Raw genomic sequence first — 27,612 nt, 5'->3', positions numbered from 1 at the left:
TGGTCAATGACCTCTTCAAACAGGTAAACAGATAGGAAAGGACACTACGACCAAAGCTTTCTAAAACTCTAAGCCTAAATTTACAAGTCAACAACGAGAGACAGATGTGTGTGCAAAAAATGCTAGCGAGCCCTTCCTGCCCAAGATGCAGGAAGTGAATCAAACCGTTAAAACGCTAAGGCAGGAGAGTGAGTTTATTCAACAAGCATTTACTGAGCCCTTACTATATGCCAGGCACTATTTCAGGTCCTGGGAATACATTCCATTGATTAAAAACATACAAAAATCCCTGTATTCATTGTGCTAACACTCTAGAGAAAGGATACCAGACAATGAACATAATAAATAAGTAAAGTACATAGTAAGTTAGAAGCTGATGAGTACTATAGGAAAAAAATAGACCAGCCGTGAGAATGAAGGCAAGTCTTATCTGGAAATTTTCTAAAACCAGACACACACACACACACACACACACACACACACACACACACACACACACACACACACAAATATGCTTCTTTCTTCGAAAGTCTATGTATCTGTCAGTGACCAAAGAAAGTATTTTTGGCCCCTTAATGTTCATGGGAGTTTCAAACAAGAAATTACAGGGATTTTAAAAATATGAAAATGGAATTGAAAACAAGAGTAACTTTCATAAAACAGGAGCTCAATACAGAGTTCTTGAGGCAGCAGAACCTGTGTTTACTGTGGGAGTACAACTTCCCACAGTCCTAGCAAATTCCATGATTCTGGCCACATTGCCAACCACAGTGGACCTGGAGAGTCAAATCTGTTGAAAAGAGGCTTACTAAGGTCAGAAAACGTGGAAAGAACTCAAGCAGCTTTTCAGGATTTGCTGTTTTATTTCCATTTCCTTTTTAAAATATAGCACCCTAGTTTTTGCGATTTTTTTAATTTTGTTAAAGAAGAAGGGTGAGCTCATTAAAAAGGAAAACTGAAAAATAGGAATGCCCACATTTCCAACTCCATCTCCAATCTCAACCTGTTCAAGTTGCACACATTTATTGTATAGCAGTAGACCCAGGTCTTTTGACACCATTATCAGAGGTTGTTGGCGCTAAACTACCACAAAGATTTTTTTCCCCTTTGATTTAAATTCAAATTTCATTTCAACAAAGCAACCAAAACAATTAATTAATGAATCAGCTTCTCTAAGTAAGAAGTGAAAATAGAAAATAAATGGTGTTGTCATCTTTGATCAGAAAGTCCTATTTTCGGCAAAATGGGACAGAGGCAGAAAGTCCAGGTTGCAGGACCAGGAAAAAGGAGTGTCCACCCACAGGATACTTAGAAATTGATGACTATGACAGCAGCCCTTTCTAGAGGTAATAATGTCATTAGGTTGTGATAATTCCCCAGAAACCCCAACAGCCCTGGATTAAGAACATCTGGAAATTGTTCAGGTGACACAAATTTCTGTTTCCTACTGTTAAGGCTTCAGTGATGCCTCTCCGTGGCATCTGTCACGATTTTATTTCTTTGCAAACCTCCTCCTTTCAAATCAGAAGTGTACATAAAGTGCAAGTAAGATTCAGTCCCTTGCCCATGCTTCCAGGTTCTTGCTTTGATAACCAGGATTACCAAACCTATCAATTAAACCGCTGGCCAGCTAGGGTGTATGCAGGTATTTCTGGAGTTAGCAAATGAGTTCGTCTGGCAAAGAGAGTGTCTGAAGGTAGATGCAGTCTTGGCAAGAAAACACAAAGTACCATACGCAAGACAGGGATGTGAATGATGTAAGCCGTAGGGGGTAGGTTCTTGTCACTGAGTCACTGAAGAAGAGGCCTTCTTTGGATCTCAACTCTTAAAGCGAATTCAGGAACTGTTACTAAAATGAATGAGGCCAGCGGATTTCAGGGCAGGGTCAGTCCTCAGTCAGGGCAGGGTCAGTTTTCCCTGGGTTGGGAAGAGAAAAGAAAACGAAGAGGATAAAGAGCCAGATCTGATGACCTTCATGTCACAAATGTCACCCCAAAAGCTTTTGGCAAATGCTTCCTATATTACAGAACAAAGTTGAGCAGACTGCATCCTAATAGGGCTTAGCAAAATGTGTTTTCTTTGGTATTTGCTATGTAGACTGTCCAAATGGGTCATGGGTTAGGCAATATTACATACATCTTTAATGCAGGATTTCTTAGATTAATTTTTCTTGACTAAAATGCCCATAAGCACTGTGACTCTTCAAGAAAGGGATACAGTATGTAACATTTCCCACATTTGGGGACCAGGAATTTACCTTCTTGCAAACTAACTCGTCTTTCAATACAATGTATTTTAAGGAACGCTGCCTTACAATGCTGGTTGGAGGGGACAGGAATGACATGAAGTCATATTCAGTTTATAGTGCATGAGCCCAGTTTTTATATTGAGAGTCAGAGTCCTATACCAATTCAGTAAATTGTTGTTGTGATCCACTGTATTTCCTTTGTAGGTGCCAAAATCATGCACAAAATTTAACATTATGTTTGATGGACGAACATTAATGATCAAAAGTTAACTATTTTCCATCTACTATAAACTGTCACACAATCAGTGGGCATTCATAGGGGATATTCTTTGCATTTTTTCTGATTTTTCCAGCACAGCTAAGGCCAGGGTTTCAGAATTAAGCCCGTCTAGATGTCATTTTATATATATACATATAATTATATATATGGCTGAGAATGAACAGGGTTTTATGTATAATATTAGAATATACATAAAAACCTTGAATAAAAGTTATGGATTAAATTATTGAAAGTCACAGAAAATTATCAAACACATACTAGTTAAATTCCTGAATTTCTTTTTGGCTTCTGCCCTTTCTTCAGCATCAAAGTACCAAACAGTCATGGCGTATCTGTGAAAAATAAGCAGATATTAGAAAAGAGGTTTAAAAATACTACTAAAAAAAAATACTATACATTTCACATAACAGTCATTTGTAAAGCCAACATTTAAAATTTTTCCTATTATCAGAAGTCCATCCCAATTTTAATTTAAAATAAACTTCTCTAGTTTCAAGTCTATTTAAATGTAATAAAACATTTGAGGAATTCCAAGTATGCACCAGGCATTATCCTGGGCGATGGGAATTCAAATGATCCTGTGAATACATCAGCCTCTTTCTCAAGAAGCTCAGGCTCTAGCAGGGGAGAAGGGGGGTTTAACAAATAATCTAACAGGTCAAGATGATCTACACAGGAAGGGCTAGAAGGGAGTCATTCTGCCGAAGACTGAGAGACCTAAGGGGAGAGCACAAAGAAGAGGCATGAAGCTTTGAAGAAAAACTTACCAAATGACAGGACACTTAAAACTCCTGGCTTTTTTCTTTAGTTTTGAACATTGAGATAAAGACGCAATGGAATACTGATGCTTTCAAGCTTTCTACTGCATCCCATCTACGGGACAGACTATAATAGGAGTAATTTCATGCATAAGTTTTCAAAGTTTCATTAAAACCTGGTTTTAAAAAAATTTTATTTATTATTTATTTATTTATTTATTTATTTATTTATTTATTTATTTATATTTATTGGCTGTGCTGGGTCTTCATTGCTGTGCATGGGCTTTCTCTAGTTGCAGAGCATGGGCTCTAGGCACACGGGCTTCAGTAGTTGTGGCACGTAGGCTCATTAGTTGTGGCTTGAGCACTCTAGAGCACAGGCTCAGTAGTTGTGGCACACGGGGTTGGCTGCTCCACGGCATGTGGGATCTTCCTGGACCAGGGATCGAACCTGTGTCCCCTGCATTGGCAGGTGGATTCTTAAACACTGCTACCAGGGAAGCCCTAAAGTTTCATTTTATTATTATTATTAGTTACCGGAATTTTTACAGCACTTGATTTTTTCCAAAGGCTTCCCATTAACACGTGCTCATGTTTCCCCTGTGACCCCGGTCAAAGAGGAACTGAGGAAGAAGGAGGGAATTCTGCACAAATGACAGGGTCCAATTATTGTACCACATTAAACAAGCCACAAGCAGGCTTTGGTGGTAGAATCAGTTCCCTGCTCACCTAGGGCACATCCCAATTTGATATTTCATATGCAACTCTGTGTGGGGCTCAAATCTGTGATTTCTGGAGGGGGCCACATAAACCTTAAGCACTTAACACCTGTGATTTTAATTTAATTAATCTTGTTAAGGTTTAGTCATTATCTTTCTACCCAACCTCTCTCCTCCCTGCCCCCAACTGCTATTCCCAATTCAAGCTGCACCCCACAGAGCTCCAATACCACCTGATTTACAGCTTTGGCCATAAAGGCAAACGAGAGGCAGGATCTGAAATTTAAGATTATATCAAGAGTTTCCAGATTAATACTAAACAATACCAAATTGTTCAGTTACTCCAAAAATCTCCCCACGCATAATCTAAAGAAAGAAGTCTGAAAAATCCAATTATTGGGACATGATGGGTACAGTAAGCCCAATCCAAATTTAAGCTTAGGAAAGGGTAAAAAGGAAAAGAAGTCAGAACAAATTCCTCTTTTTTTTTCCTTTTAAATTTTTATTGGAATATAGTTGATCTACAATGTTGTGTTACAAATTCCTCTTCCTTTTCTCAAGGTTCTTTCTCTGCTTGCAACTGGCAACTTGTAAACTCATCCAGAGTTAACCAGACAGAATTCCTGATATGTGGCAGCCAACATTCTCTAGGGGTAGTTCAAGATTAGGTTTTTTTAAAGGGGCGGGGAGGTTGGGAAGGAAGCAGAGAAGAGAAAAATGCTCTGGGAAATTTGGAATCCAAGATGCTCACCTAATGGAAAACAATTTGTTAACAGTTCAAACTGATGTTAGGTTTGTGTACTAAAGAACCCCAAATTTCTCCTTTAATTTTTATTGACTTCAAACAGGTTTGCTGTAAGCTCTAGGGGTGGTTGGTCCCTCATCTGCATAGAACACAAGTTCAGAGAATTCTCTGGGAACTAGGGTTTGTACAAGAAACTTCTCAAGAGGAATCGCGGCCCTAGCTATTACCTGGTCGCATAGGAAGGCTGCACTTCATGTGGATTCCTGCGGTCTGACCAGAAGAACAAGAGTCTGTCAAAAATGGGCTCCACATCTGCTATGAACGATTTCCCTTCTGGAAATATCCGCAGGACCCCACCGTGTAGCTGAGGGCCACAAAGAAGGTAGGTTATTTCCTGGCCTCACACATAGTTCATTAACAATGATACTTCAGCCTCATCTAGAAATAAAGGCATCTTCCAACCACCACTCCAAGTGTACATTAATCCCAAATATTTACTTCAGCCTCATCCTTTGTATTAAATGTTATTTCAGACTTGGCTAGACACATCTCCTTATTCCCTGCGTACCAAATGAAGTCTTCCCACCCCCACAATTAAGAAGCCCATGGGTACAAAACGGAGTATTACTAGGTCAAACCATACAGAAGTGCCAGTACTTGACTGTTTTTGACCTACACCCCCCTCCCCCCAGCAATCTCATATAGTTCAGTCTAACATTAACAGCTCCGTAGGACAGTGACCACACATAACCTCCCCTCAATTAGAATTCATAGCTGTCTTTTGAGCTCCTCTATCCCCTATCCGATTTCATCAGTTGGAAGGTACATGCTCTTTTTTCTGAACTCTCAGACTTCCTTAATCTGCACCTTTCATGACATACATCACTCTCTTCCTTGAATTACTTTTTTTTCACATGTACACCCAATCTGTCCTACCGGAATAACCGTGTGAAGGTAGAATTCCGGCCTCACACATAGACGTTTCCCCATAGCACGACGCCCGGCACTAGCAGGCACGCAAATATTTTTTGAATGACTTCACACTTCATGATTTATCATCACTGATCTGACAACTTTACTCTCTTGCCTATAACGCTGCTTTTCAAGATCTTACAGGACAACTAAGGGATATAGTTCATTCACGTTACCAAATAGGGAGCAGACATAAACCTTGTCACTAATTCACGGTTTCCCGGGTTTAGTTTTTCTGACCCCAGATGAAATACCCTTGCTTTATGACAGCTGGTATTTAGCCTAATGAATAGGAAATGGAGATGCAGAAGGTTCAAAAGCCAAATAAGCTTGAAAAGTTCTCCAGCTTCTCAGACTCCTAAATCATCCTTAACTTTCAGAAAGCATACAAATTCCAGACAAATGTTTGTCAGCGTGGAACCAGACTTCATATCTCTATCTATATATATGTTCGAAAATACAAAAATAAGCCATAAAACCTTTGGCATTCGCAAACCATAGTAAACCATGGCAAGAGGCCACCAAGGAGACATTTCACCCAGAGAGACAGGATTGTGTGGGAAACCTCACTTGGGGATGGTTTAATATCCTGCAGTTCTATTTTTGTGAAATTCTCTCAATGTTGCTCCTGGCAGGGAAAAGTATATATCTTATTCCGCATTGAGAATCGAGAATCCTATCAGCTCTGATCCCCACTCCTAAAATAATAAATTACCTTCTCTTCATCAACCATCAAATTACAACCTATAACCTAATATTGGCCGTACCCACCCACCCCCATCAAATTAACTTCTTATCTATTATTTTCATCTCATCAACTTTAGCATTCATACAATAGCAGGAAAAAAGGAAAATATGAAACAGAAAGCATTCATCAATGGGAATTATGAACTCCAAACTCTCCTCTAAGTCATCTGAAATCTTTTCCGATAGGTTCTAAACCCCCACTCTATTCCCATTGGTCCAAGTACCTTGGCATCCCAATTCTTGTTCAGGTAGTAGATGCAGGTGATGCAGCGGCCATCGCCGTTGGGGTTGTCCACATGTCGAACATAACCTGTTCCATTTCCTGGGTAGCAAGCCACCATCGCCTGTGGAGAAATCCCAAGGAAGCTGGTTAACGAAGCTGAGTCAATCTTCTCCCACTGGTGAATAGCCGAGTAACATGGTCTCCTTGGGTGCTATGTGACACAGGTGGCTGCTGGCTTCTTAAGCTCACGTACACTACATGAATTTGGACTCTTCAGCATATAAGATTAATGGCCAAGTTATACCTTAAGGCTCAGCCCAGTGGAAAGTGGTTCAACAATACTCCCACAATTCTAGAACAGTTTAGACAATATCTATGTTGTCATTAGGATGCCCCACCTTTCTTCAATCTTTCTTTTTGAAAAAGCAGGTTCTAGGTTTCCACCCTAGAGCCACAAAATCAGAATCATGAGGTTTGGAGTTTAGGGATTATGCCTTATTAAGAAGTGCGCCTGAATCACCGAATCACCCACTGCCTTAGATCGATGGCTAAAGATTCCTGCATTTACAAAGAGACAAGAAACAACCACGAAGGAGAAAAAGGTTAGGCTTGCTCAATAAAACGCTCAGGACAGAAAGAAGAGGGAGCGTCAATGGAAGCTGCGCCCCAACTTGCCGCGCAGACGACAGGCTGATCCAGTTCACAGAAAAAGCCACAGGCCCATCTTAATGCTTTTTTCAATGCTTGTCTTCTTCCTACTGACAATTATCAAATTAAATAATAGCCTGAAGATCTCTTCCTTTTGTCCAAGGGCTACCTGTATCAATCAGCTGGAGAAACAAAGCAGGAAGACAAACTAAAAATCCTCCTGAAAATTACTATTAGGGAATTACTACCAAGAGAGTAACAAACCTCTAATTGTTCACTGGGAAGTTTATAGCAAGGGGTAGAGAAAACTTGACAAAGTGTGAAAAGCCAGTTCTTTCCACAGGACACTGCCTTATTTCTACAATATCTTTACAGGGATGAGATACATGCAGGGAAGATATACGCAACACAAGATGAGAAAAGGGATATTTTTCCTGTTTTGTTTACTGATGTATTCTTAGTGCCTAGAACAGTTCCTGACACATGGAAGGTATCTGTTTAAATTTGCCAGGTTTTTTTTGTGGGGGAGAGGAGGGCCTGCACCCCGGGGCTTGTGGGATCTTAGTTCCCCAACCAAGGACTGAACCCGGGCGCTCGGCAGTGAGAGCTCAGAGTTCTAACCACTGGACAGCCAGGAAATTCCCTTTTTTTGTTTTGTTTTGTTTCAAAATTTGATAAATAAATGAATGATTAGCAAACAGCTCTTTCCTCTAAAGAATACGTTTACTTTCTACTTAGATCAATAGAGATTTTTGTCATTTTAAAAGCGTATCTTCAAAAATACATGTAGCGATCCAATTCACATTTTCCTTCATTAATGGCAAGACTGTTTCATTGGTAAAATGACCAGTTAGGTAGAGCCCAAACTAATACACTAGCGGCTCAATGAATCAGCTTCAAAGCCACGGGTGCCAAGTCACTCCCAGTAGTAACATGAAGACATGAACTAGACATGTACTTGAAAGGCTTCACACACACTGCATACTAGAACACAAATAAGGCTGAATAGTAACTTGGCTTTGCAATCATCTTGAGGCTTAACTCTCCATCTCTCAAACTTTATATCCCCATGCAGCCAGCAATCCCCATGTCCTGGCTTTGAATGCCTAAAATGTCATCTTAGAGCTGAAGTTGGGCTGTTAGCTTGAACACCTTTCAGAGGTGGAATCCCGAGGCTACTGCAATCGAGATTTAACAAATGATGGTACCAAGCAAAGGATGGCTTGGGGAAAGGTGATTGGTAGTAGACAGAAATGATGGGCCTAGCTGGGGAAGAAGAGATAAATGAAGTTGCCTATAATGACTAGGGAATTACCCATCCCTGAAAGCAGCTATTAGGATTATAAGAGCCACCACTGAGCCAATAATGAAAGTCACTTAAGCCACAAACAATTATAAGCTGAATTCCCTACCAACTCAGCTTCTCCCCACTGTGAAGCTCTGAAAAGAAGAAAAAGTACTCCATCAATGCTACATAATCTTATATTCTTAAACAGCTCTACTCTAAGGAAAAGGTCAGTGGTCTGGATGCCCGCCATTTAATTCACTGTGCCACTAATCATGTGATCCCAGGCATGGTTTCTTTCCTGTAAAGAAGGGCTTGGGTTACCTGGCCTCTGATGGTCCAAGAAGATCTAAGACTGTATCTAAGTATCAACCCCAGAACAACAGAGTTGTTCAGGGCATTCGGGAGTGCTTACCTGCCTCAGGACTTGGCTTAGATTAAATACTGAAAAAAATAGACACAAACTCACAAAAGTACATCCTTTATGTACTGCCGCATCTATAAAACACATGCATAGAGAAGGAGCTAGCATATTCCAGGGTACTTATTATTAGGACAAAACTCCTAAGTGTCAGCAAATCTGATTGCTTAAGGGAGAGAAGCAGTGAGAATTTTTCTGGCTAGAGTGAATCTTCACCTTCTCTCCTGGTTCCTAAAACCACAGCATCGAGTTCAAAACAATCGAAGGAAATCATTGTGAGCCTCAGTGGGCCTGCTGAAACTACACAGGCCAATTTTATCAGTGTTTTCTGGACAAGAGCCACGGGAGATGGGTCTTGGCTTGGGCACATTCCCAATATTTGTTGGGTTGTAACAGTTTAAAACCAGGAGGCTAAGGATACAAGCAAGGCTCACTTCAATAACAAGTCACACGTTTCTGTGCCAAATCGTGCACGGGGCAGAAACAAACTCCGGAAACTGATCGGTTCAACGGAGCTGATATCCAAACCTCATCAAGCTGGGAAGGGATTTAGGGTGTATAGAGGAGGAGGACGCTTCAGAATAATAAGAACATCACTTCAATGATCACATGACAAACGTGCTGCACAATAACACTGACACCCGTCAGGAGGAAGCCTCGCTTATCGCAGACTTTTTATGTGCCAAAACTTGTGGACTAGATTAACTTTTGAAATTTATACAAGTTTAATAACAGTTAGTGTGACCTGCAATAGCACATACAATTAAGTCCTAATAATAGTTCTATTCCTGGATGTGCAGATAAATCCATATGTCCCCTTATGCATTCACCATCCCTTCCTCTGGCCCCATTGTGTACCCCCACCCCCAACCCCCCCACACCCCAAACTGCACCATCCCCAGAGGCCTCTCCAACACTCTGTAGTGAAAAGAAATGAAGAAGAGGAGAGGGGTGAACCCCTCCCAGGCTCCCAGACTAGCTCTAGACCAGAGATTTGTGCTCTGGATACCTAGGTGGCCACATTCAGGCAATAAATGTGTAAGGATTCTTTGGAAATGTACACAGACATACAGAACTTTAACAGCCAAACCCAAGTAACAAAATCTGCTTCCCAAATGCCACAGGTGGAAGAGAAAACAGTGTTTCTGTTAAGAGTTATGACTGAGTTGGCTTCATAAAAAGCCATATCTCATCAATCCCAAAGGTAAAGTTGAAAAAGGAAAGTCCAGGATTTCCATCCCAATGCCTAAACAGAATGCTCTTAATTGAAACCAACCACAGCTTTATCGCATGTACACACCATTTCAAAAAACTGGCATCATCAACCTCCACTGTCCATTCACGGCGGGGAAGGCGATGCATCTGTCCCATCCCAGCCTCCACTCAGACTCACCACTTCAAAACCAATCAACACATAGATTTTTTAAAGCAGCATATTTTACATCACTCATGACTTCAGCGTCAGTCACTAGTATGACTTGATCTTTAAAAAGTTAGAGAGCGACGTTTTACATAAAGTTTAACTCAGCAAGTTAAAATGGTAATTGAGTCTCATTTTATTTGCTGAATTTGCAATAAATATGAATCTATTTAAAAAAATCTGTCAAGAATAACATAACTTCAATGCTGCCAGGTTGAGTGACGTTTAAACTGGTATTTTGGTCCACTGCCAAATGTTAGACCCCCTTTGACTGTGAGGCAGAAATACTAGCCAATCTTGGTAAGGATTTGTTTTGAACTATGAGTGGTCCCTAGCAGAGCATACTTTTAATAAAATGCAACCTAAATACAGAATACTTAACCTCTTCACATCTCAGTTTCCTCATCTGTAAAATGGGTTTATAAGGATTGAAGGTGATAAGCCATGTAAAACACTTAGTGCAAGGCCTGGCACACACTAAACCTTGCTTAATGTCAGCTATTTTTAAAGCTGATGATATGCCTGTTTTTGTCTTCCCCTCAACTGGGGCTTCAGAATGTCCCCCCTTCAGGGATCCGATCCTACCTAAGTGCTTTGTATCAGTAGCTTCAAACCCAGGGCTGGAAAACTCATATAACCTGTGGTGCTTGCAAGTAACATAAAAAATTGAAGCCAACCAGGTATATATGTGTCAGAACTCTGGAGTGTGTACCTACAACTAGGGAACTTGGCAATGAGGGGCTGGGTGCTACAAAATTTCAGATTTTAGGACAGCAGCAGGAAACTGAACCAGATTTGTACGTCAACCCTCCTGAATATTTTTTATCCCAATTGTTAAATCATGGCCACAAAAAAATACATCAGCCTGGATTCTGAGATCACTATCTGAGGATCTAAGAGATCAAGCTACACTGTGATATACCCTGAGCAAACGAGGAGGTGCCTTTGCCGTCTCTCTTTACCAGGCTCAGCTGTATCCTTCATCCTTCAGTGCCATTCACTTGCACAGGCGTCCACCAAACCTCTCTCCCCTCAAATCCCTCCCCGATGTCCACTCTGGACATTGCAGTGGGAGCCCAGGATCCCTCCTCTCTTCACCATAAGACACTAACCATATAGAGTATTAGATGTGTAAAGACTGGAGAAGAAATATACAAGACCATGCTCCTAGTTTAGCTTGGAAAAACAGCCAAGCAAATCAGAGCAGAGAATGTAACAGCTGAAGTTTTTGGGCCTGAAATGAGTCCAATTTATATTACCTAAATTGGACAAAAATCATGTGATATCACTTATACATGGAATCTAAACGATAAGATATAAATGAACTTATTTACCAAACAGAAATAGACTCACAGACATAGAAAATAAACTTATGGTTACCAATGGGGAAGGGGAGGGGGCAGGAAAAATTAGGAGTTTGGGATTAAAATATACTCAACATCCTGGAGTAATCTATAACAGAAAAAAATCTAAAAAAGACTATATATGTGTATGTATAACTGAATCACTTTGTTGTACACCTGAAACTAACATAATATTGTAAATCAACTGTACTTCAATAAAAATTAAAATATATATTACCTGTCACTTAAATTCCTACAACACAATATTGACAATGCATCTTTACAACATAATTACAACTATGCAAAGCTTTTCCAACAGTTTCAAGAAAACGTCACTATACAAGAGTTTACATTGCTGCCAGTTTCTTAAACAAAAGTAACTTAGTGTGATGAACAACTCATTAGCAGAAAAAGTGCTTCAGTCTTTATATTCATTCTAAGTTCATCTAGATGGGCATAAAGAAATGAGTTGGAGATAATGTAGGCACTTTAAAGAAAGAAGTGTGCAAACTGTCACTAGTTATCTTGGCATCTTGCTTGTTATCTATCTTGTTAGTTAAGAGCAGGCCTACCTATTTCCTTCCTCCTAGTGCCCTAAAAACTGATGTAACAAAATGAGGAAGAAACGGGAAATATGCTTTTGGTGGGCAACAACAAGAGCTGTGTCCAGCTACCACGTTCCCCTTTCCAAAGTTTCAGCATCTGACCATACAATTCAGAAGGTTCAGAACATCGGACAGTCAATATCCATCAGGTAAGTAATCCTTTCAACGAACCCCAAGTTATTCACTAAAATGTCTTCTATTCTGCTTCTATAGTGAGAACTTCTGTCTTCCTCATGTGCCCTAACTCCATACTAAAAATTCCTCTCCCTGAACCCACATACCCAAAACTCTACTACATATAACCTCACCTCCAATTTAGAACAATAGTCACTATGCCCCCACACCTGAACTTTGTTGAAATGCAGGAGCTTCGGTAATTCTGAAAATGAAAAATCAGAAGTTATAAGCAAGGCTCAGTTGCTCTGGGGAAGTGGGCCTGCTGGTTCCTCCTGATCAGGCAAGAGCATCCTGCCTAGAAGAACAGAGAATTTACCATATTCACTTGAAAACCTGTCCTCGGGTAGGCCTTTCTCATCAGTGCCCCTCTTTAACGATGAACTTGGTCCTAACTTTGGGATCATTCAACAACCATCGACGACTATCAAGACTCTGAAACCTTCTTCTCAGTTCTCTTAGCTCCTTAAGATTCTTAACATGGAAGAGCTGGGCTTGCATCCCCCACCCTCAGAAATATGCGTGTATATACACACACACAGAGGCATGCATAAGGTTACAGAGCATTCACAGGCTGCTAAGGTCTGACAGAACCAGATCAAGATTCTATTCCAGGGGATCCTGCCCTTCGTGCATGAACCTGACTGAATCACCGTGAACTTGAGTGAATCACCCTTCCCCCAGAAGGCACTGAAACTCTCAGAGGGCAGGAATTTAAGAGACTATTGTCATTCCTTTTTGAATTGTGCTTAATGCCTCTCCTTGGAGGGGATTCAAGCGGAGCCCTGCAATTAAGCACAGTAAACAGGCCCGGGAACATCGACACAGCAATATACAGGCTGTTTGGGTTTGGGAAGGCAGCCCTTCCCGCGGAGGCCTGGCTCACGGCCAGCGGGGTGGCGGCTGAGTGACAGGGCTACGTGCGCTGCGTGAGGGTGGCAGCCAGCCCACACCCGAGCACACAGCCCGGCAGCCCGCGGAGGGAACCGGCACGGGAGAGCCCTCCCCCATCGCTACCCCAGTCGCCAGAGAAATGTTCTCAGTAAGGGCGTCCTTGTAATGATGAAATCCGCAAAATCAGCCGGGCCCTGGGTTAAGGACATTAACACAGGCATTTAACCGTATCCATTCCAATGCCTTTCCCCAAACCGTAATGACTGCCACTTCCTGAAGACCCCTGCAGCCACGGAGCCCTTTAGGGTGGCAATGTACACACATTCTCTCGTTTAATCTCCAGGTGAAGGGGAAGGTGAGCACTGGCCATCTGCCCTGAGTCACCCTGCCCACAATTTTCAGTAGAAGTCATTAACCCTGGGAACTATCATATGGACCTAGAAGTAATCTTATTTGTATAGAAAAACAAATTCATGAGTAAGCCTTAAGGCAACATGGGGGTAGGGACTGACAACATTTAACTTCCTTTGATGTGAGAAACAGACTTATCAGTAAATGAAATTTTACATGTAGCTCTCTAAAGGCTTTGAGCCGAATAGAAAAAAAGAATGTGACCACAGGATTGTCAGAGAATTAAGAATGGTTGGCTTCAAATTCTCATCTGGAATGAATCCTAAAATACTTGAGGGAATCCATGATAACTTAAATACAGTTGCTAAGACAAGATTTTATTGAGTAATATACAAAAATATATAGTTACCAACCAAAACATGTCAAGAAAAATGCCTTGAAGCAATGTTCTTAAGAGAGACCAGGAAACACTTTACTTGCAATACCCAATGACTATGAAGAGTCTTAACTTGGGACAACGTAACTATGTTGGAAAAAGTAAAGTTAAAGAACTTTCTAGGAAACCAGATCTTATATTCACATTTGTATTTCAGCACCTGGAAAAACGTACCTGCTAAATGCAAGGAATGACATACAGCAAGTCAGAACTAAAACTCATGAAACTCGGGAGGCACATTTATTTACTGAACAAACATGTGTACGTGCCTGACACTGTCCTATGTGCTTCCCAAATATTACATCATTCAATATTCATAACAGCTCCATGAGGCGGGAACCATTATTATCTCCATTTTACAGATGAGGAAACTGAGGCATGAGGAGGCTAGGTAACTGGCCTTTTCAAACCCAGTTAGTCTGGTGGCAGAGAGTGAGGTCATGCTTTGACAGCACATGCTTTGACACTGGTTCATGATGTCTAACATTAACCAATTCACCTCATTTTTGAGAGAACTAGATCTTCAGTTCTTCTTGAAGAACTGGGTTGAGTATTTGACTTCCTCTCAACCTTGCCTATCACCCTTTCCATAATGATAGAAAATCCTAAAATGGAAAAAAAAAAAAAGAAAGAAGAAGAAAAATGAGCGTGCTTGGTATTCAGTCTGTGAACTAAAAGCTCCAGGGTGCTGGGGTGGGGGGTGAGGACAGGGGGTTGTAGTTCAACAAAAGCCAAGAGCAAAGGAAACGGACTCAATCCCACGGCAAAACGCTAGTTGTCTAAATTGTCTTTGATTGGTTATTCCCACTGCAGGACAAGCTCAGTGCCACTCTAAGCTCTGTCGTCCCATACCTGCTTGGGATGCGATTGGTCAGCCATCAGTCTTATCCCAGGCTGCTCTTCCCCCACCCGGGGGTCTGTGGAAGGAAGTTAGCCTCTCCCGGACCTTTCCTTTTAGCTCAGGTCAACACCAGCCAAGGTTTTCAGACTTTGTTTCAAAGTCAGAAGGTAAATGACCAATTAAGAAAAAAACTTTAAAGGAAATACAAAAGTGTATTTCCCTTGGGAAGAAGACAAGAACCCGAACCTGGGCAACTCCAAGGAATTCCAGGGAGGAGACAAAATTTCCTTCCTCAGGTGCAAAAAGCTCATTCAGGAGACTCTGAACTCTACTACTACCAATTCATTAGAATTCACTGAGTACAGAACTTTCTAATATCATGTTAATTAGAATACACTGGATACTGACCCACTGTGGCTTATGGGGGCTGGGGGTGGGGGAGATCCAGAGGCCCACTCAGACGAGTGAAAAGAAAAAGGCTCTTCTGAGAGAAATGTAGAAACTACTTTGGGGAACAGCAAGGGGACTAGAAACAAAGGAGTGCCTGGCTCTGAGTCTAGAAGCAGCACTGGTTACTTTAACTGTCCCCATGTCCCTTCAAGATGGGGCTCCAAAATAAGCCCCATTTTACAAACCTGGAAACAGAGAGAGAGAAAAAGGAACTTACAGGACACTGTAGAACTATGCACTGTCTTTCCACTGCTAAACACTGCTTCTAAAATATTGGGAAAAAGTTGTTCACTGAAAACAGGTGCAATTATTTCCAGAGTGACCATGAATGAAATTGTCTTCCTTCAACTCCAAGGTAACACAACAATGGATTCTCAGATGATTCTCATGGCTTGCCAAATACAGGCTCAAACTATTTACTGGGAAATCAAAGCCCTCCACGCAGAAGTGGGAAAAGGCAAGTACCAACTCTCCAGTCTCTACCTAGTCAGACCTTTGATTCCAGTCAAGCTGGATTTGTTTTTCGGCTTTCCTTCGCCCAAAGAGTCCCACACCTCAGCCATCTTACCCTAGAAGGTCAGAAACAGCCTTAGGCTTCTGTGTGGTGTTCAGTAAGCGCACAATAGATACTCAATACAGAGAGAATCATCTGCTCTTTCCCAGTTTGTTCTCACCCCAAATCACCACAATTCTTTCTTGTTCTCCCTGTTGCCTTTGGCTCGTACTCCTTGCCAGGCTGTAGGATACAGACAGGGGAGAAACACTGTGCAGATATTAACAAAAACTATTCGCCTCCGTTCAACACAACAGGAGAGAACCAGTTCCAAATGCCACACCAATTCTGGTTCTGCAAAATTAACTTTATTGAACAAATACTAGAAAAATGATGTGTGGTGTGTATATGTGTGTGTGTACTTAACATGTTAATGTGTTTTTCTCAAAAATTTCCCAAATGAACCAAAAACACCTCCATTTTTTAGTTTTAGCAATGAGTAAGCTCCAATCTGATCAACTGATTGAACATTGATTTTCTCACTGATAGAGAAACTACAGGAAGATAGAGCACCATCCCCATGTAGCCTCCTCATATTCATTTTATTCAGTGGTTCTCAAACTGAGCCCGTGTGAGAACTGCCTAGAGGACTTGTGAGTTTCTGATTCACTAGGTTTGGGGAGAAGCTCAAGAATATGCATCTACCACAAGTTTCCAGGTGATGCTGATGCTACTGGCCCAACAACCACACTTTGAGAGTCCATGGCTATTCTGGGGCAGAGAGTTTCTGTGCAATGCCTCATCCTAAATGATAAAAGGTCAAGGGTAGAATTAGTCACCTGCTCTAGTTAACTTGGGAACAGGAGGTGGTGGGTAGAGCAGGAAGTGAGAGGAATTCCTATAGGGCAGTTTCTGGCACAGGCTTTGCAGCTGTGATTCCTGAAACTGGCAGGAAACATTCCAACTGCAACTCTGTAGCATTGCTGAGGATTACTGTCATGTCAGTGCTGGGGTGTGACTGTGGACAGACTCAGCTCTCTTCTTCAGGAATCCAATCAGAGGCACTGAAAGCACCTATTTGCCCTCTCAAATGAAATTTTAGTCTCAATTTTCATTTAATTCCTTACCATCTAGAAGTAGACTTATATTATTGTACCCATGCTATAGAGGAGGAAAGTGAGGCTCAGAGAACTGACTTGCCTCTGATCACAGTGAGACAAAATACAATGCAAAATGTCCATCCCAGTGCCTAGTAAGGTACTGACTAAATTAAGTCCAAATATAAAAACAAAAACTGACCTCGTTCCTAAAGAAGTGGAAATTGAGGTCCTGAGATGTGGCCTGCCAGGGTCTGAGAGAGGACCAGAAGCCAGGGTCCCCGGCTTGTCTGAGCCAGACCTCTAAGTATGAGCTGCGAGGATCTGAGTGTGACTTGGTACTCTCTAGGGCCAAGCATAGAGTTTCAGAACTAAGAAAAAAAAACCTTACAAAGCCAAAGTCCCTCCTTTGAGATGGTCCCTCATAGCCTGTTAATGTAATAAAATAGGTAAACCCTTCAGCATTAAATTAGGGATCAAGTTGTAAAACCTTTTTTTTTTTTTTTCCTTTTTGGCCTAACAAAATATTTATAGCTTTTTTTGGAACATCCTTAAAATCGAATTTCCTTTTAAAGATGAAATTAAGTCAACAGTAAAGGACTGTTGGAGGCACTAAAAGTATATGTCAAGCTTAATAGTCTCTGCCTTCAAAGAATTTATAAGTAAATGAGGGGCAGGGTAGGCAGCAAAGAAATAAAGGTACTGGGGTGGCCCGGGTTGAGCCACCCACAGAGTTACAGGGAGCAGAAGGCACCTCCACAGAGAAGGCAGGAAGATGGATTTTGAGGAGAAGACAATGGAGAAGCTTGGTTTGCCGGGCAAATCCGTTTCTAGCACTTCAGGGATCCGGAGGGAAGGAAGGCTGTCAGTGGGAGATTCAATGTAGAAAGGTCAGATGGGGTCAGACACGGTGGGCCTTAAATGGCACGCTAAGTTCACAGCATATACGGTGGACAATGGGGAGAGAGCACATTGGGCTTTTTTGTGTTTTTTTTTTTTTTTTTAAAGCATGGAGACTTGCATGGTAAGTGCTGAGCTTTACACTACTTACCACTGGCAAAAGTGCATTAAAATGGATCACAAGGAGGACAAGAACCAAACGCAGGTGAGATTTCTGGTTCAAGTAGGTATCTGTAAAATACTTCCCTCCTCAAGGATTTCTACTATGAAAGAGAAATTTTAGTTTTTAAAAAAAGACAAAACTTAAGGTACCCTCAAAAGCCAAAATAGCGCGAAATAGCCAAATCTTGACCCGTAATATTGCACGTTCCTGACCGAAACGTCAAGGTTTAAAACAGTTTTGTTTATCTACTCCAAACAATCAAATTAAATTGCAAAACAATATAAATAGGAAAGAAGCCATCCAAAAAAAAATAAAGACTCACTGCCAACTTTGTGTGGGGTATTGAGATTTCCGAGTAATAGTCCCTCAGGTTTGATGAGACAGATGAGTAGAACTGGGAGGGGACACAGAGGGAGGGGCACAGGCAGAATCTATGTGTCTGGAGAACACAGAGCAAGCTCCCCCCAAATGTTCAGACTATTTAAAACAGTGTATCTTTACTTCCAAGCAATGCTCAAAAAGAACATTATCCTAAATACTTCAAAACAACTTCAAGTTGCCCTAAGAGAACCAAAAATAGATGTCACTGACACCTGGAATTGAGTTTTTTAATTTGTCTTCCCACTGGCAAATAACCAAGACTACTATCACATTCTTTGGATCTTTGTATTTTGGAATTATTTTTATATGGTAATTGTATTTTGGCTTCATTTTGGAAACAAAAATAAGAGTTAATATGAAATAGGTACATTTACTCCAGAACCTAAGAAACATGATCATTGCATCTCCTAAAGAATGAAAAATTGGTTTGACTAAAAACAGAACTACCATACGACCCAGCAATTCCAATCCTGGGTATGTGTCCAAAGACAATGGAAACACTAATTTGAAAAGATACATGAACCTTGATGTTCATAGCAGCATTATTTACAATAGCCAAAATATGGAAACAACCCAAGTGTCCACTGACAGATGAATGGATAAAGAAGATGTGGTATACATACAGCGGAACACTAACTCAGCCACAAAAATGAACGAAATTTTGCCATCTGCAGCAACAAAGATGGACTTGGAGGGCACTATGCTGAGGTAAGTCAGATGGAAAAAGACAGTGTATGATATCACTTGTATGTGGAATCTAAAAGGTACAACAAATGGACAAATATAATAGAACAGAAGCTGACTCACAGATACAGAGAACAAACTAGTGGTCCCCAGTGGGGAGGGGGCAGGGCCGACATGGGGGTGGGAGAGTGGGAGGTACAGACCACTGGGTGTAATCAGGTTCAAGGATGTATTGTACAGCATGGGGAAGATAGCCAATATTCTGTAGTAACTGTAAATGGAAAGTAACCTTTAAAAATTATGTAAAACTAAAAAATTAAAATGAAATTGGTTTAACTTAAGGAGGTATTAACATTGTACTGAACACGGAGGACACTCAGTAAGTAGGAACCAAATGAATCCAACACAAGATCTGAAAGCCTGCATTACACACCTGCAAACCCATGTGTCTGTAAGGCTGGGATTGGGTTGGGGGAGGGGGCAAAAAATATGACAGTCTCTACCAGCTCACCAAAAATAAGAATAGGAACTCACCCACAAATCAATACCAAAAGAAGTTACAAAATTAAGGTAAGAGCCATACTGGTTTAAGATTGAAATAATCGAAGGAAAGTGGGTGCAAATTTCTATGTATAATGAACCAAGCTAACGAATCTTGCTTGGCAAACACACACATAGCTCTGGATCTGAGCCAAATCAACGGCTCCTGGCAATGTGCCAGAGCCAAATTCCTTAGTCTGGCATCATAAAATGATTTGTCTGTCGAATTTACAATTCCAGTGTCTCTGGATTCAGCTACCCGCTGGGCACCCCTGGCAGTTGCCCAGCAGAATACATCCGAACTATCGTTGCTGTCAGAACATGTGCATTTGACAAACACTAGAGAAAAATGACACCCATTTCTTAGAGCAATATTAGTTAACAGCTACAAAGTGCTGCTACAAAGGAATGATCAAGTCTGTAGCCATAATCATTAACCAAGAATTAATAACCTCTCCGGAGTGCTAACATGTAAGCTGCTCCTTGGTGTTCAGTAGACATGGGTCAAACTGTCATTTAACTTACCGGAGGCCACAAAGGTGAGTCAAAATCAGGTCTTGCCAAACTGAGCAAACACGGTCCAAAGATGAGATGCCCTCTAAACGTCACCCTCAAGTGCTAGGATGCTGGCGTGCTTGGAGATGCTTCTCAGATGTGCTCTGCTCCTTATGGGTTAAACTCCACCTCCATTTTTAAGCCCATCAGAGAAGTCTCCCAGACACGGTGCGTTTTCAGGAGAGAGCTGCAACATGCAACTCCAAGGCTGCTTGTTATTTTTATAAAATCTGAAATTTTTCTAGCCAGAGTTGGGAATCAGGGAACAATGTACAAATTTTGCTTGAGCTGAGTAAGGTCAGAAAGGGAACTAACTCATGACACCCAGAAGTCGAATGCACGAGCTACGAAATTCCCACCTAAGGATGGGTGCTCATCAATTTTAAATCAGAATTATTTTTAAAAATTATAAACCACCTGAATTTTAATCCCTATTTTCCACGTATAAAATTCTGAATGGTGAACATAGTCTAACTTCTTCAAAAAAAGAGCCAGATGGACAAATGAGAGAAGCAGCTGTTTTAAGATTTTCCTGGTAAATTAAAGAACATGAGTGACTTTCAGAGGCCACATCCTAGCCCTAGTTTTCTTGAGCTTAAAATAATTAATAAAGTTGAGCAACTTCTTTTTTTCCTTAAAAGACCAATTCCCAAATGAGACACTGATGCAGCTGAATTAACATACCGACCATGCCTCCCAGTCTACCTGACTTATGAAGCAACCCCAGTCAGGGTAGCCCCTCTCTATTAAAGCCCCTTTGCTCAAGCCCAAGACCTACTCCAATCTCTTCTCAAGGGCCTATGCCTCAAGACCTCAGTTCTCCAAATATAAAAACCACCTAATTGCTGAATGATTGAGGAACTGGACAAATGTGATTTCTGATACCTCCCAAGTTCCAAAAACCTTTATTATTAAAGTCCTAATAGTTTTGGACATTTATTCTGGTCCCTTCATGGTAAGTAAATAGAGAAGTTGGAGAAAGCCCAGAGAAGAGAAATAAAACTGACCAGTGTAAAAATGTAAAACAAAGTTGGTGACAACTATGTCACGCTACTCAACTTTCAGCTTACTTCTTTAGGTGCTTTCATCATCCCTTTTCGCCTCCTTTCTCCCATCCACATACAGATCTACCGCAGTGCAAGGCATTTAATGATCTGTGAATGAATAAATTAAATTGATACCCCCTGCTTTCCCGCTTCACTGCAAGCAGACAAGGTTGTGATGGAGTGGCCCAAAACTGAACAAAAGAAATTATGAAGTAAACACACATATACACCTTCTTTTCTTTGTTCCCAAGTGTGATTCAGTAAAATAGACAAAGAACACTATGAAAACTCACCCTATGGAGAAACCTACCTCTCTGTCACTGAGGCTGTATTCTGTAAATTATTTCCTTCCTCCAAGAGCTAAGTGACTTTCAAATACAAAACCTTTTATAAGAAGCTTCACATCCTTATGGAAGGATATTCCTGTGCTCCAAACTCAGTGCCTCCTCCCCCTAAAATACCTCATTCATAGATAAATTTTTAAGATTTTAATTGCAGAGACACCATGTATGATATCTAATCCCCAAACCCCATGCTTTAAGAACTTCACCTCTCATGCGCCCTGGCAACTGCTTTTGTGATGTGCGATTCTACATGCCCCCCACAACCCTCCCCACCCAAGGCTGACAGGTCCTCTGAGCCACAGTGAGACCATAATATGTTCCCCCAGGGAATGAAAACAGGGTTTCTAGAATGTCAGTCAAGTCTCTGCTGAACTCAAACGGAGGCTGAGACGGCCACTGTAGGGTAGCCATCTTGAGCCACGTGCGTGGAAAATCAGCAAAAGCTGGATGGAAGGTCAACAGGGCAAGAAACAGAGTACAGGCAGAGAAGCAAAGGTGAAGGCCACAGAGCGCCCGAAGAAAGAACGCACACACCAGCTGTCCTGGACATTAAGGACGTTCTGGTCCCTAGTCCACGGCTCCAGGCTTCTGTGAACCCCAACTGCACTTCCTGCACTTGGGTCCTGAGAGAGACCCTGATCTTCGAAATTCATTATCCCAGGTGTGTTTCAAGTAGTTTGCAACCATGATAAGCTCCATCAAGTCATGAATATTCCTGACATCACGGAAGAAAGGGCCAAAACTGTTATTGCTCAAACAGCGAAAGAACGAGCCCACCATCTGTAACGCATTTTCTGTTATCCACAACTTAACGGCTGTTCCATCACTTCTCTGTACAGTTTCCAGGGGAGGGCTGACCTGTTGATTCACAATACAACCCCCATGACCCCAGCATCCAGAGCTACCCCAGTTGGGGATCCTAACAACCAACCTTGTTAACAAATGCTTTTCTAGCAAATAACAGGAGGAAAACATTAGCAAAGCATTCCATTCTCCTCCTCAAATGTACTTAACTGACCCACTTCAATGTTTGGGTTTTGTCTTTTTTCTTCTTTAAGCTTGAGAATTAATCAAGTGTGAGCTAGAGGATCCTACAATTCAAAAGTACACATCAGGGCTCCCCAGGTGGTACAGTGGTTAAGAATCCGCCTGCCAATGCAGGGGACATGGGTTTGAGCCCTGGGCGGGGAAGATGCCACATGCCGCAAAGCAACTAAGCCCGTGTGTCACAACTACTGAGCCTGCGCTCTACAGCCTGCAAGCCACAACTATTGAGCCCATGTGCCACAACTACTGAAGCCTGCATGCCTAGAGCTTGTGCTCCACAATGAGAAAAGCCACAACAATGAGAAGCCTGCGTACCACAACAAAGAGTAGCCCCCACTTGCTGCAACTAGAGAAAGCCTGTGCTGGAATGAAGACCCAAGACAGCAAATAAATAAAATTAACAAAAAAATATTAGGGCTTCCTAGGTGGCACAGTGGTTAAGAATCTGCCTGCCAATGCAGAGGTCATGGGTTCGATCCCAGCTCCAGGAAGATCCCACATGCCACGGAGCAACTAAGCCCGTGTGCCAAAAAAAAAAAAAAAAAAAAAAAAATATTAAACCCCCCCCCCAAAAAAAAAGGTACACATGAATGTAAGCTCTAGGGGGCAGGGATGATGTCTGTCTAGCTTTGTATCTGCCCCCCCCCCCACACACACAGTACCTCACACTGAGTGAACACTTGCTGAGGGAATGAAAGGAGGGTAAGTAGGAGCCTAAGAGTCAAAAGTACCAACTCTGGGCTCAGACAGAACGGGTTAGAATCCCAAATCTCCCTTGATAACATTTATGAAGGCTCAGAATTCAGCTAAGAATTTTATGTACATTATCTTATTTCATGCCCCCCCTCAAAAAAAAAAAAGCTTTAAGGTATTATCTCTTTTTTAAGCTTGGTGGAAACTGTGCAGCTCACCTATATGGCCACAAGGTTAGTCATCCCAAGTCCAAGTCCCTAACCCTTATGACAAACTGCATTTACTGCTGACTTTGTGACCTTGGGCAAATGATTTAATCACTCAGTTTGCCGAAGATTATGGTTCTGAAGACTAAGTTGCACAGACAGTGTCTGAAAAGTGCTTAGCACAGTGCCAGGCAGAGCCAACTGCTCATTAAAACGTAGTTATTATTATTAGAGTTACTACTGAGTACACAGTGAGATGCTTCAAGCAGGACTTTGGGTTCTATAAATTACACGTTCTCTGGAAAACAGCCATGTCCAAGACCTAGGCAGCCAAAGCAAAAGGAGCAAATTAGGACCAATATTTATCTTGGATATGAACTAAATTCTCCAATAGGGAGTAACAGATAAGACATCTTTTCATAGCCTTTAAGCAATGATAGTGCTTGAAGTTAGGGGGCACCATACTGCTGTATATTATAGAAACGTCTGCCCCAGAGTCCTCAGCACCCTTGGATTTTTCTCCAACAAAGGGGAGGTAGATAAATTCTGATCAGTAACGACTTTTGTGGCAGGGAGGGGAACACGTTAATAATTTCCTTACATACTCTTCCACAATTTCAGTTTTAGGTCCAGTATATATTCCTATTCTATTCCCAATGCCTCTGAAATTGTTTCATTGAGATAAAGAGCATTATTACATTGTTCAATGACCTTTGAAAGTTCAGGGAAAAAAGTATTTAAGCAGGATTAATAAGCATAACACCAAGACATTTAAAGTACCTTAAAAAAAAAAATACCCACAAACCCCGGTCTAAAACATGTAAATGTATATATTGGCAACTGTTGAAAATGGGTGATGGGAGCTCATGATACCAGCCTCTCTACATTTATATATGTTTGAAAACTTCCATAATACAAAGTTACAAATAAATGTTTAAAATAAATGTACAGATTCTGCCTTTTAAAAATTTAGTTTTTCCTGAATACCTGCTTCGAGGATGGAGCAGGAAAGCGGGTCTATGTCATTACTCTGGGAAGCGGCTCGGAATAAGGCACTCAGCTGAGGGCAAAGCAGTGAATAAGGTTAGATTAAGGTGGAGCTAGTATAACTCATGTAGAAATGCAATGTGTTTCTACAACGCTTTAATAATGAACTTCAAGTAAAAGACCCAGAGCCACACGACATTACTAAGGAGACTTCTTTATACAAACAAACCAAACTTTTTTTTTTTTTTTGGGAGTACCTATAATAATTGTTTGCTCAAGCCTGGTTTACATTTGGTTTTAGCTGGCAAAGGAATACCCCAACTTAGAGGTGATTGCTCTAAAGGGCAGAAATAAAGAGCTTTGTGCCAAACAGCTAAAGGAAAGCTGGAAATCAAGGTATGGGCAGATGTCTCTTCAGTGGACAAAAGATGAAGTTTCTCTTTTCAACTCACAGTCACCTTCTGAAAGGGTTAACTGAAAAGTTACTTGTTCCACCCAGATGGCAATCCATAACTGAAGAGTTACATCTGGAGATCTTTCTCCCCCTTACCCAGTTGCACACAGCGCTTTTCATTCAATTTGTGGAGTTAAATTCTAGCCTAAAACTCTACCATTATCCATTAAGTCAAAGCTAAAATAAGAACAAAACCCCCAAAAACTTAACTTTCAAATATGTTAGTGACGTCTTTCTATCAATCAATTCTGATCTCCTGCAGAGCAAATTCTGCTCCTAGAATGCTGGGGGCGAATTTCCTAACACCAAAATTTAAAAGAGACTTTAAAAAAACTGCTAAGAAGCCATCTGCTGTTCCAGGTTGAAGCTACGAGTACGCCTTCGACACTGAGGCTAGCTGGTCCCTTCCCCCCAGCCCAAAGGCACGGTCATTTACAAAACAAGTGCAAAAACAAAACTAATCCAGACAAATGGCTTTCTACTCCATCACCAAAATGATGGGACAAGAGTAAAGAAACACTTTACCATCAATCTTCTACAGAGTCTGGCTAACTGAATTTTCCCCTAATCAAAGTAAAATTTAGGAAGCAGCATTTTCTTCTAAGATTTACTTAATTTGCATTCTATTAGAAATAGTGCTTTCAGATATTCTAACCATGTTCTCCTGGCTTGAAAGGTGTACAGCAATCTCCTTCTCTTCTATTCCACTCACCCAGTCCAACCCCTTCATTTCTATACATTTCCAGTCTTCACCATTTGCCCTTTATTAAAAGTGTCCCTCTTAGCTTATGGGACAAATGAGACAACAATGGTATGTTTTATCACAGGATCAATCTTAAATTGAGGGATACTATATACAGGGTTACAGAATGGTAGGTAGGTGAATGTTCACCATCCTTCTCATGCTAGTATGCTTTCCCTCACTGTGTTCAAGTAAAACTTGTCTACAATTCTGAGTGTCCCGTGACCAGTCCACAACAAAAGAGGTGCAAGTCACTCTCAGAACTGCCTTGGAAAACTGGCTGGATTATCATCTGTAGAAAAGACTGAGCAGCTGGACTCTCCCAACGGAAGGTACATGCACCAACATCATGGTACTCCACGTTCCCATGGTACTCCACGTTCCCATGTTTCTGCCAATCTACTGTAAATGTTTCCAAGAAAAATTACCACCCAGGGAGTGACTGTTGGCCATATGAACAAAAACATGGTTTCTTTCCAGAGGTACTTGACTACCCTCTCCTGATCACTTAACTGGTTGTTGAGTGGATTTCCCCAGCAACTGATAGTTGGGAAAGGTAAGTGGTGGCTGGGGCTCAGCACCAGGAATTTTTATCTCAAGTGGATGATCAAATAACGTCCTGGGCGCAACAAGCCAAGGGCAGCACTAGAAAGTGATGATGAACCCTATTCCTTCACAGGTCAAACTTTTCCCACACCTGGCAAACTTCACAAACCAAATGCCACACTGTGAAGTCACACTGTCTCTAGAATTCTCTGAAAGTGCTTCTGTTGGAATCCCCTCTGGACACAATGAAGGGCTGACGGGCAATATTAGGTGACTAGAGAGTAGACATCTAAGATCAAGAGTTCGTGTGTGTCTCCAATCGTAATGTTTCTAATAACCTGTCCAAACGTGGGGCGAGGGGGTAGGAGGAGGGGGGACCAGGCGCACTTCTTGCTTCTTGGTTAAAAACTAAAGTTCGCTTGCAGCCCTGCGAAGGCGACAGACAACGGACTCCGAACGTCCCCGGTCCCCGTGGGCTGCAGCAGCGGCCGGGCTCCCGCGCGCGTCCTACCTTGGACCTCTCCTTGACGTAGTATTTGCCCAGCCGGCTCCCGCAGTACAGGACCAGCCTGTCGATAAGGGACAGGAGGAAGTTGATGGCCTCGCAGCCTTCCTCGTTGCCCCCGATCCACGTGATCTGGTCGCCTCGCAGGTGCCGCTTGGAGACGCCGGCGCGCGGCCCGGCCAGCTGGCCGTCCCGCAGGGCCCCGTTGCAGTGCAGCTGCTTGACGCGCTCCAGGACACAGTCGCCCACCACCTCGCCCAGGAAGTTGTCCAGGTAGCAGAAGCCGACCTCGTGCAGACAGGGCACGATGTACTCTAGGGCGATTTTCTCCAGATCCAGACTCATGATATGTCCCAGGGGCATCGTGCCCGCAGAGCCCAGCTGGGGGATCCCCAGCGTGCACCCAGGGAGAGAGCGACCTGCGAGCGCGCCCAGCCGAGGCGCAGGGAGCGGGGCCCGGAGTTCAGCTACCTGCGGCGGCCACGGTCCCCGAGCCACCGCGGCGCCAGGGAGAGGGGAAAGTTGCTCGCAAACTCTGGGGAGCAGGGATCCCGTTCAGGGACCAGCGGGAGTTGTGCGGGGCTCCACGACTCGGCGCCGGACTGGCCCAGCGAGGAGTCGGAGGGCCCCTTTTGGAAACGCCGAGCCACCACTGGCGAGGCGGCGGCC

General features: G+C 42.2%; 1 protein-coding gene across 1 annotated transcript; it reads right to left on the bottom strand.

Moving 5' to 3' along the window:
- Positions 1-179: 179 nt before the first annotated feature.
- EGLN3 (egl-9 family hypoxia inducible factor 3) lies at positions 180-27,612 on the bottom strand. The gene is made up of 5 exons (XM_057724275.1): positions 26,950-27,612; positions 6,694-6,813; positions 4,978-5,114; positions 2,787-2,860; positions 180-1,917 (listed from the first exon to the last, which is right to left on the bottom strand). Exons 1-5 carry the CDS (start codon positions 27,304-27,306, stop codon positions 1,886-1,888), a joined length of 720 nt encoding a protein of 239 aa, XP_057580258.1. The 5' UTR covers positions 27,307-27,612; the 3' UTR covers positions 180-1,885.

Source organism: Hippopotamus amphibius, chromosome 2 (genome assembly GCF_030028045.1).
Source record: "Hippopotamus amphibius kiboko isolate mHipAmp2 chromosome 2, mHipAmp2.hap2, whole genome shotgun sequence".
NCBI lineage: Eukaryota > Metazoa > Chordata > Mammalia > Artiodactyla > Hippopotamidae > Hippopotamus > Hippopotamus amphibius.
Note: the sequence above shows the minus strand (reverse complement) of the source record. Positions and strands in the feature narration are given on the sequence as shown.

What these genes read in the sequence shown, in the direction of transcription:
- EGLN3 (XM_057724275.1), bottom strand. Translation starts at nt 27,306, where the DNA reads ATGCCCCTGGGACATATCATGAGTCTGGATCTGGAGAAAATCGCCCTA. An exon ending in CAGCCTTCCTATGCGACCAG is followed by an intron (nt 2,861 to 4,977) that starts GTAATAGCTAGG and finishes TATTTTTCACAG; the next exon opens with ATACGCCATGACTGTTTGGT. An exon ending in GAAATTCAGGAATTTAACTA is followed by an intron (nt 1,918 to 2,786) that starts GTATGTGTTTGA and finishes TTCCCAACCCAG; the next exon opens with GGAAAACTGACCCTGCCCTG.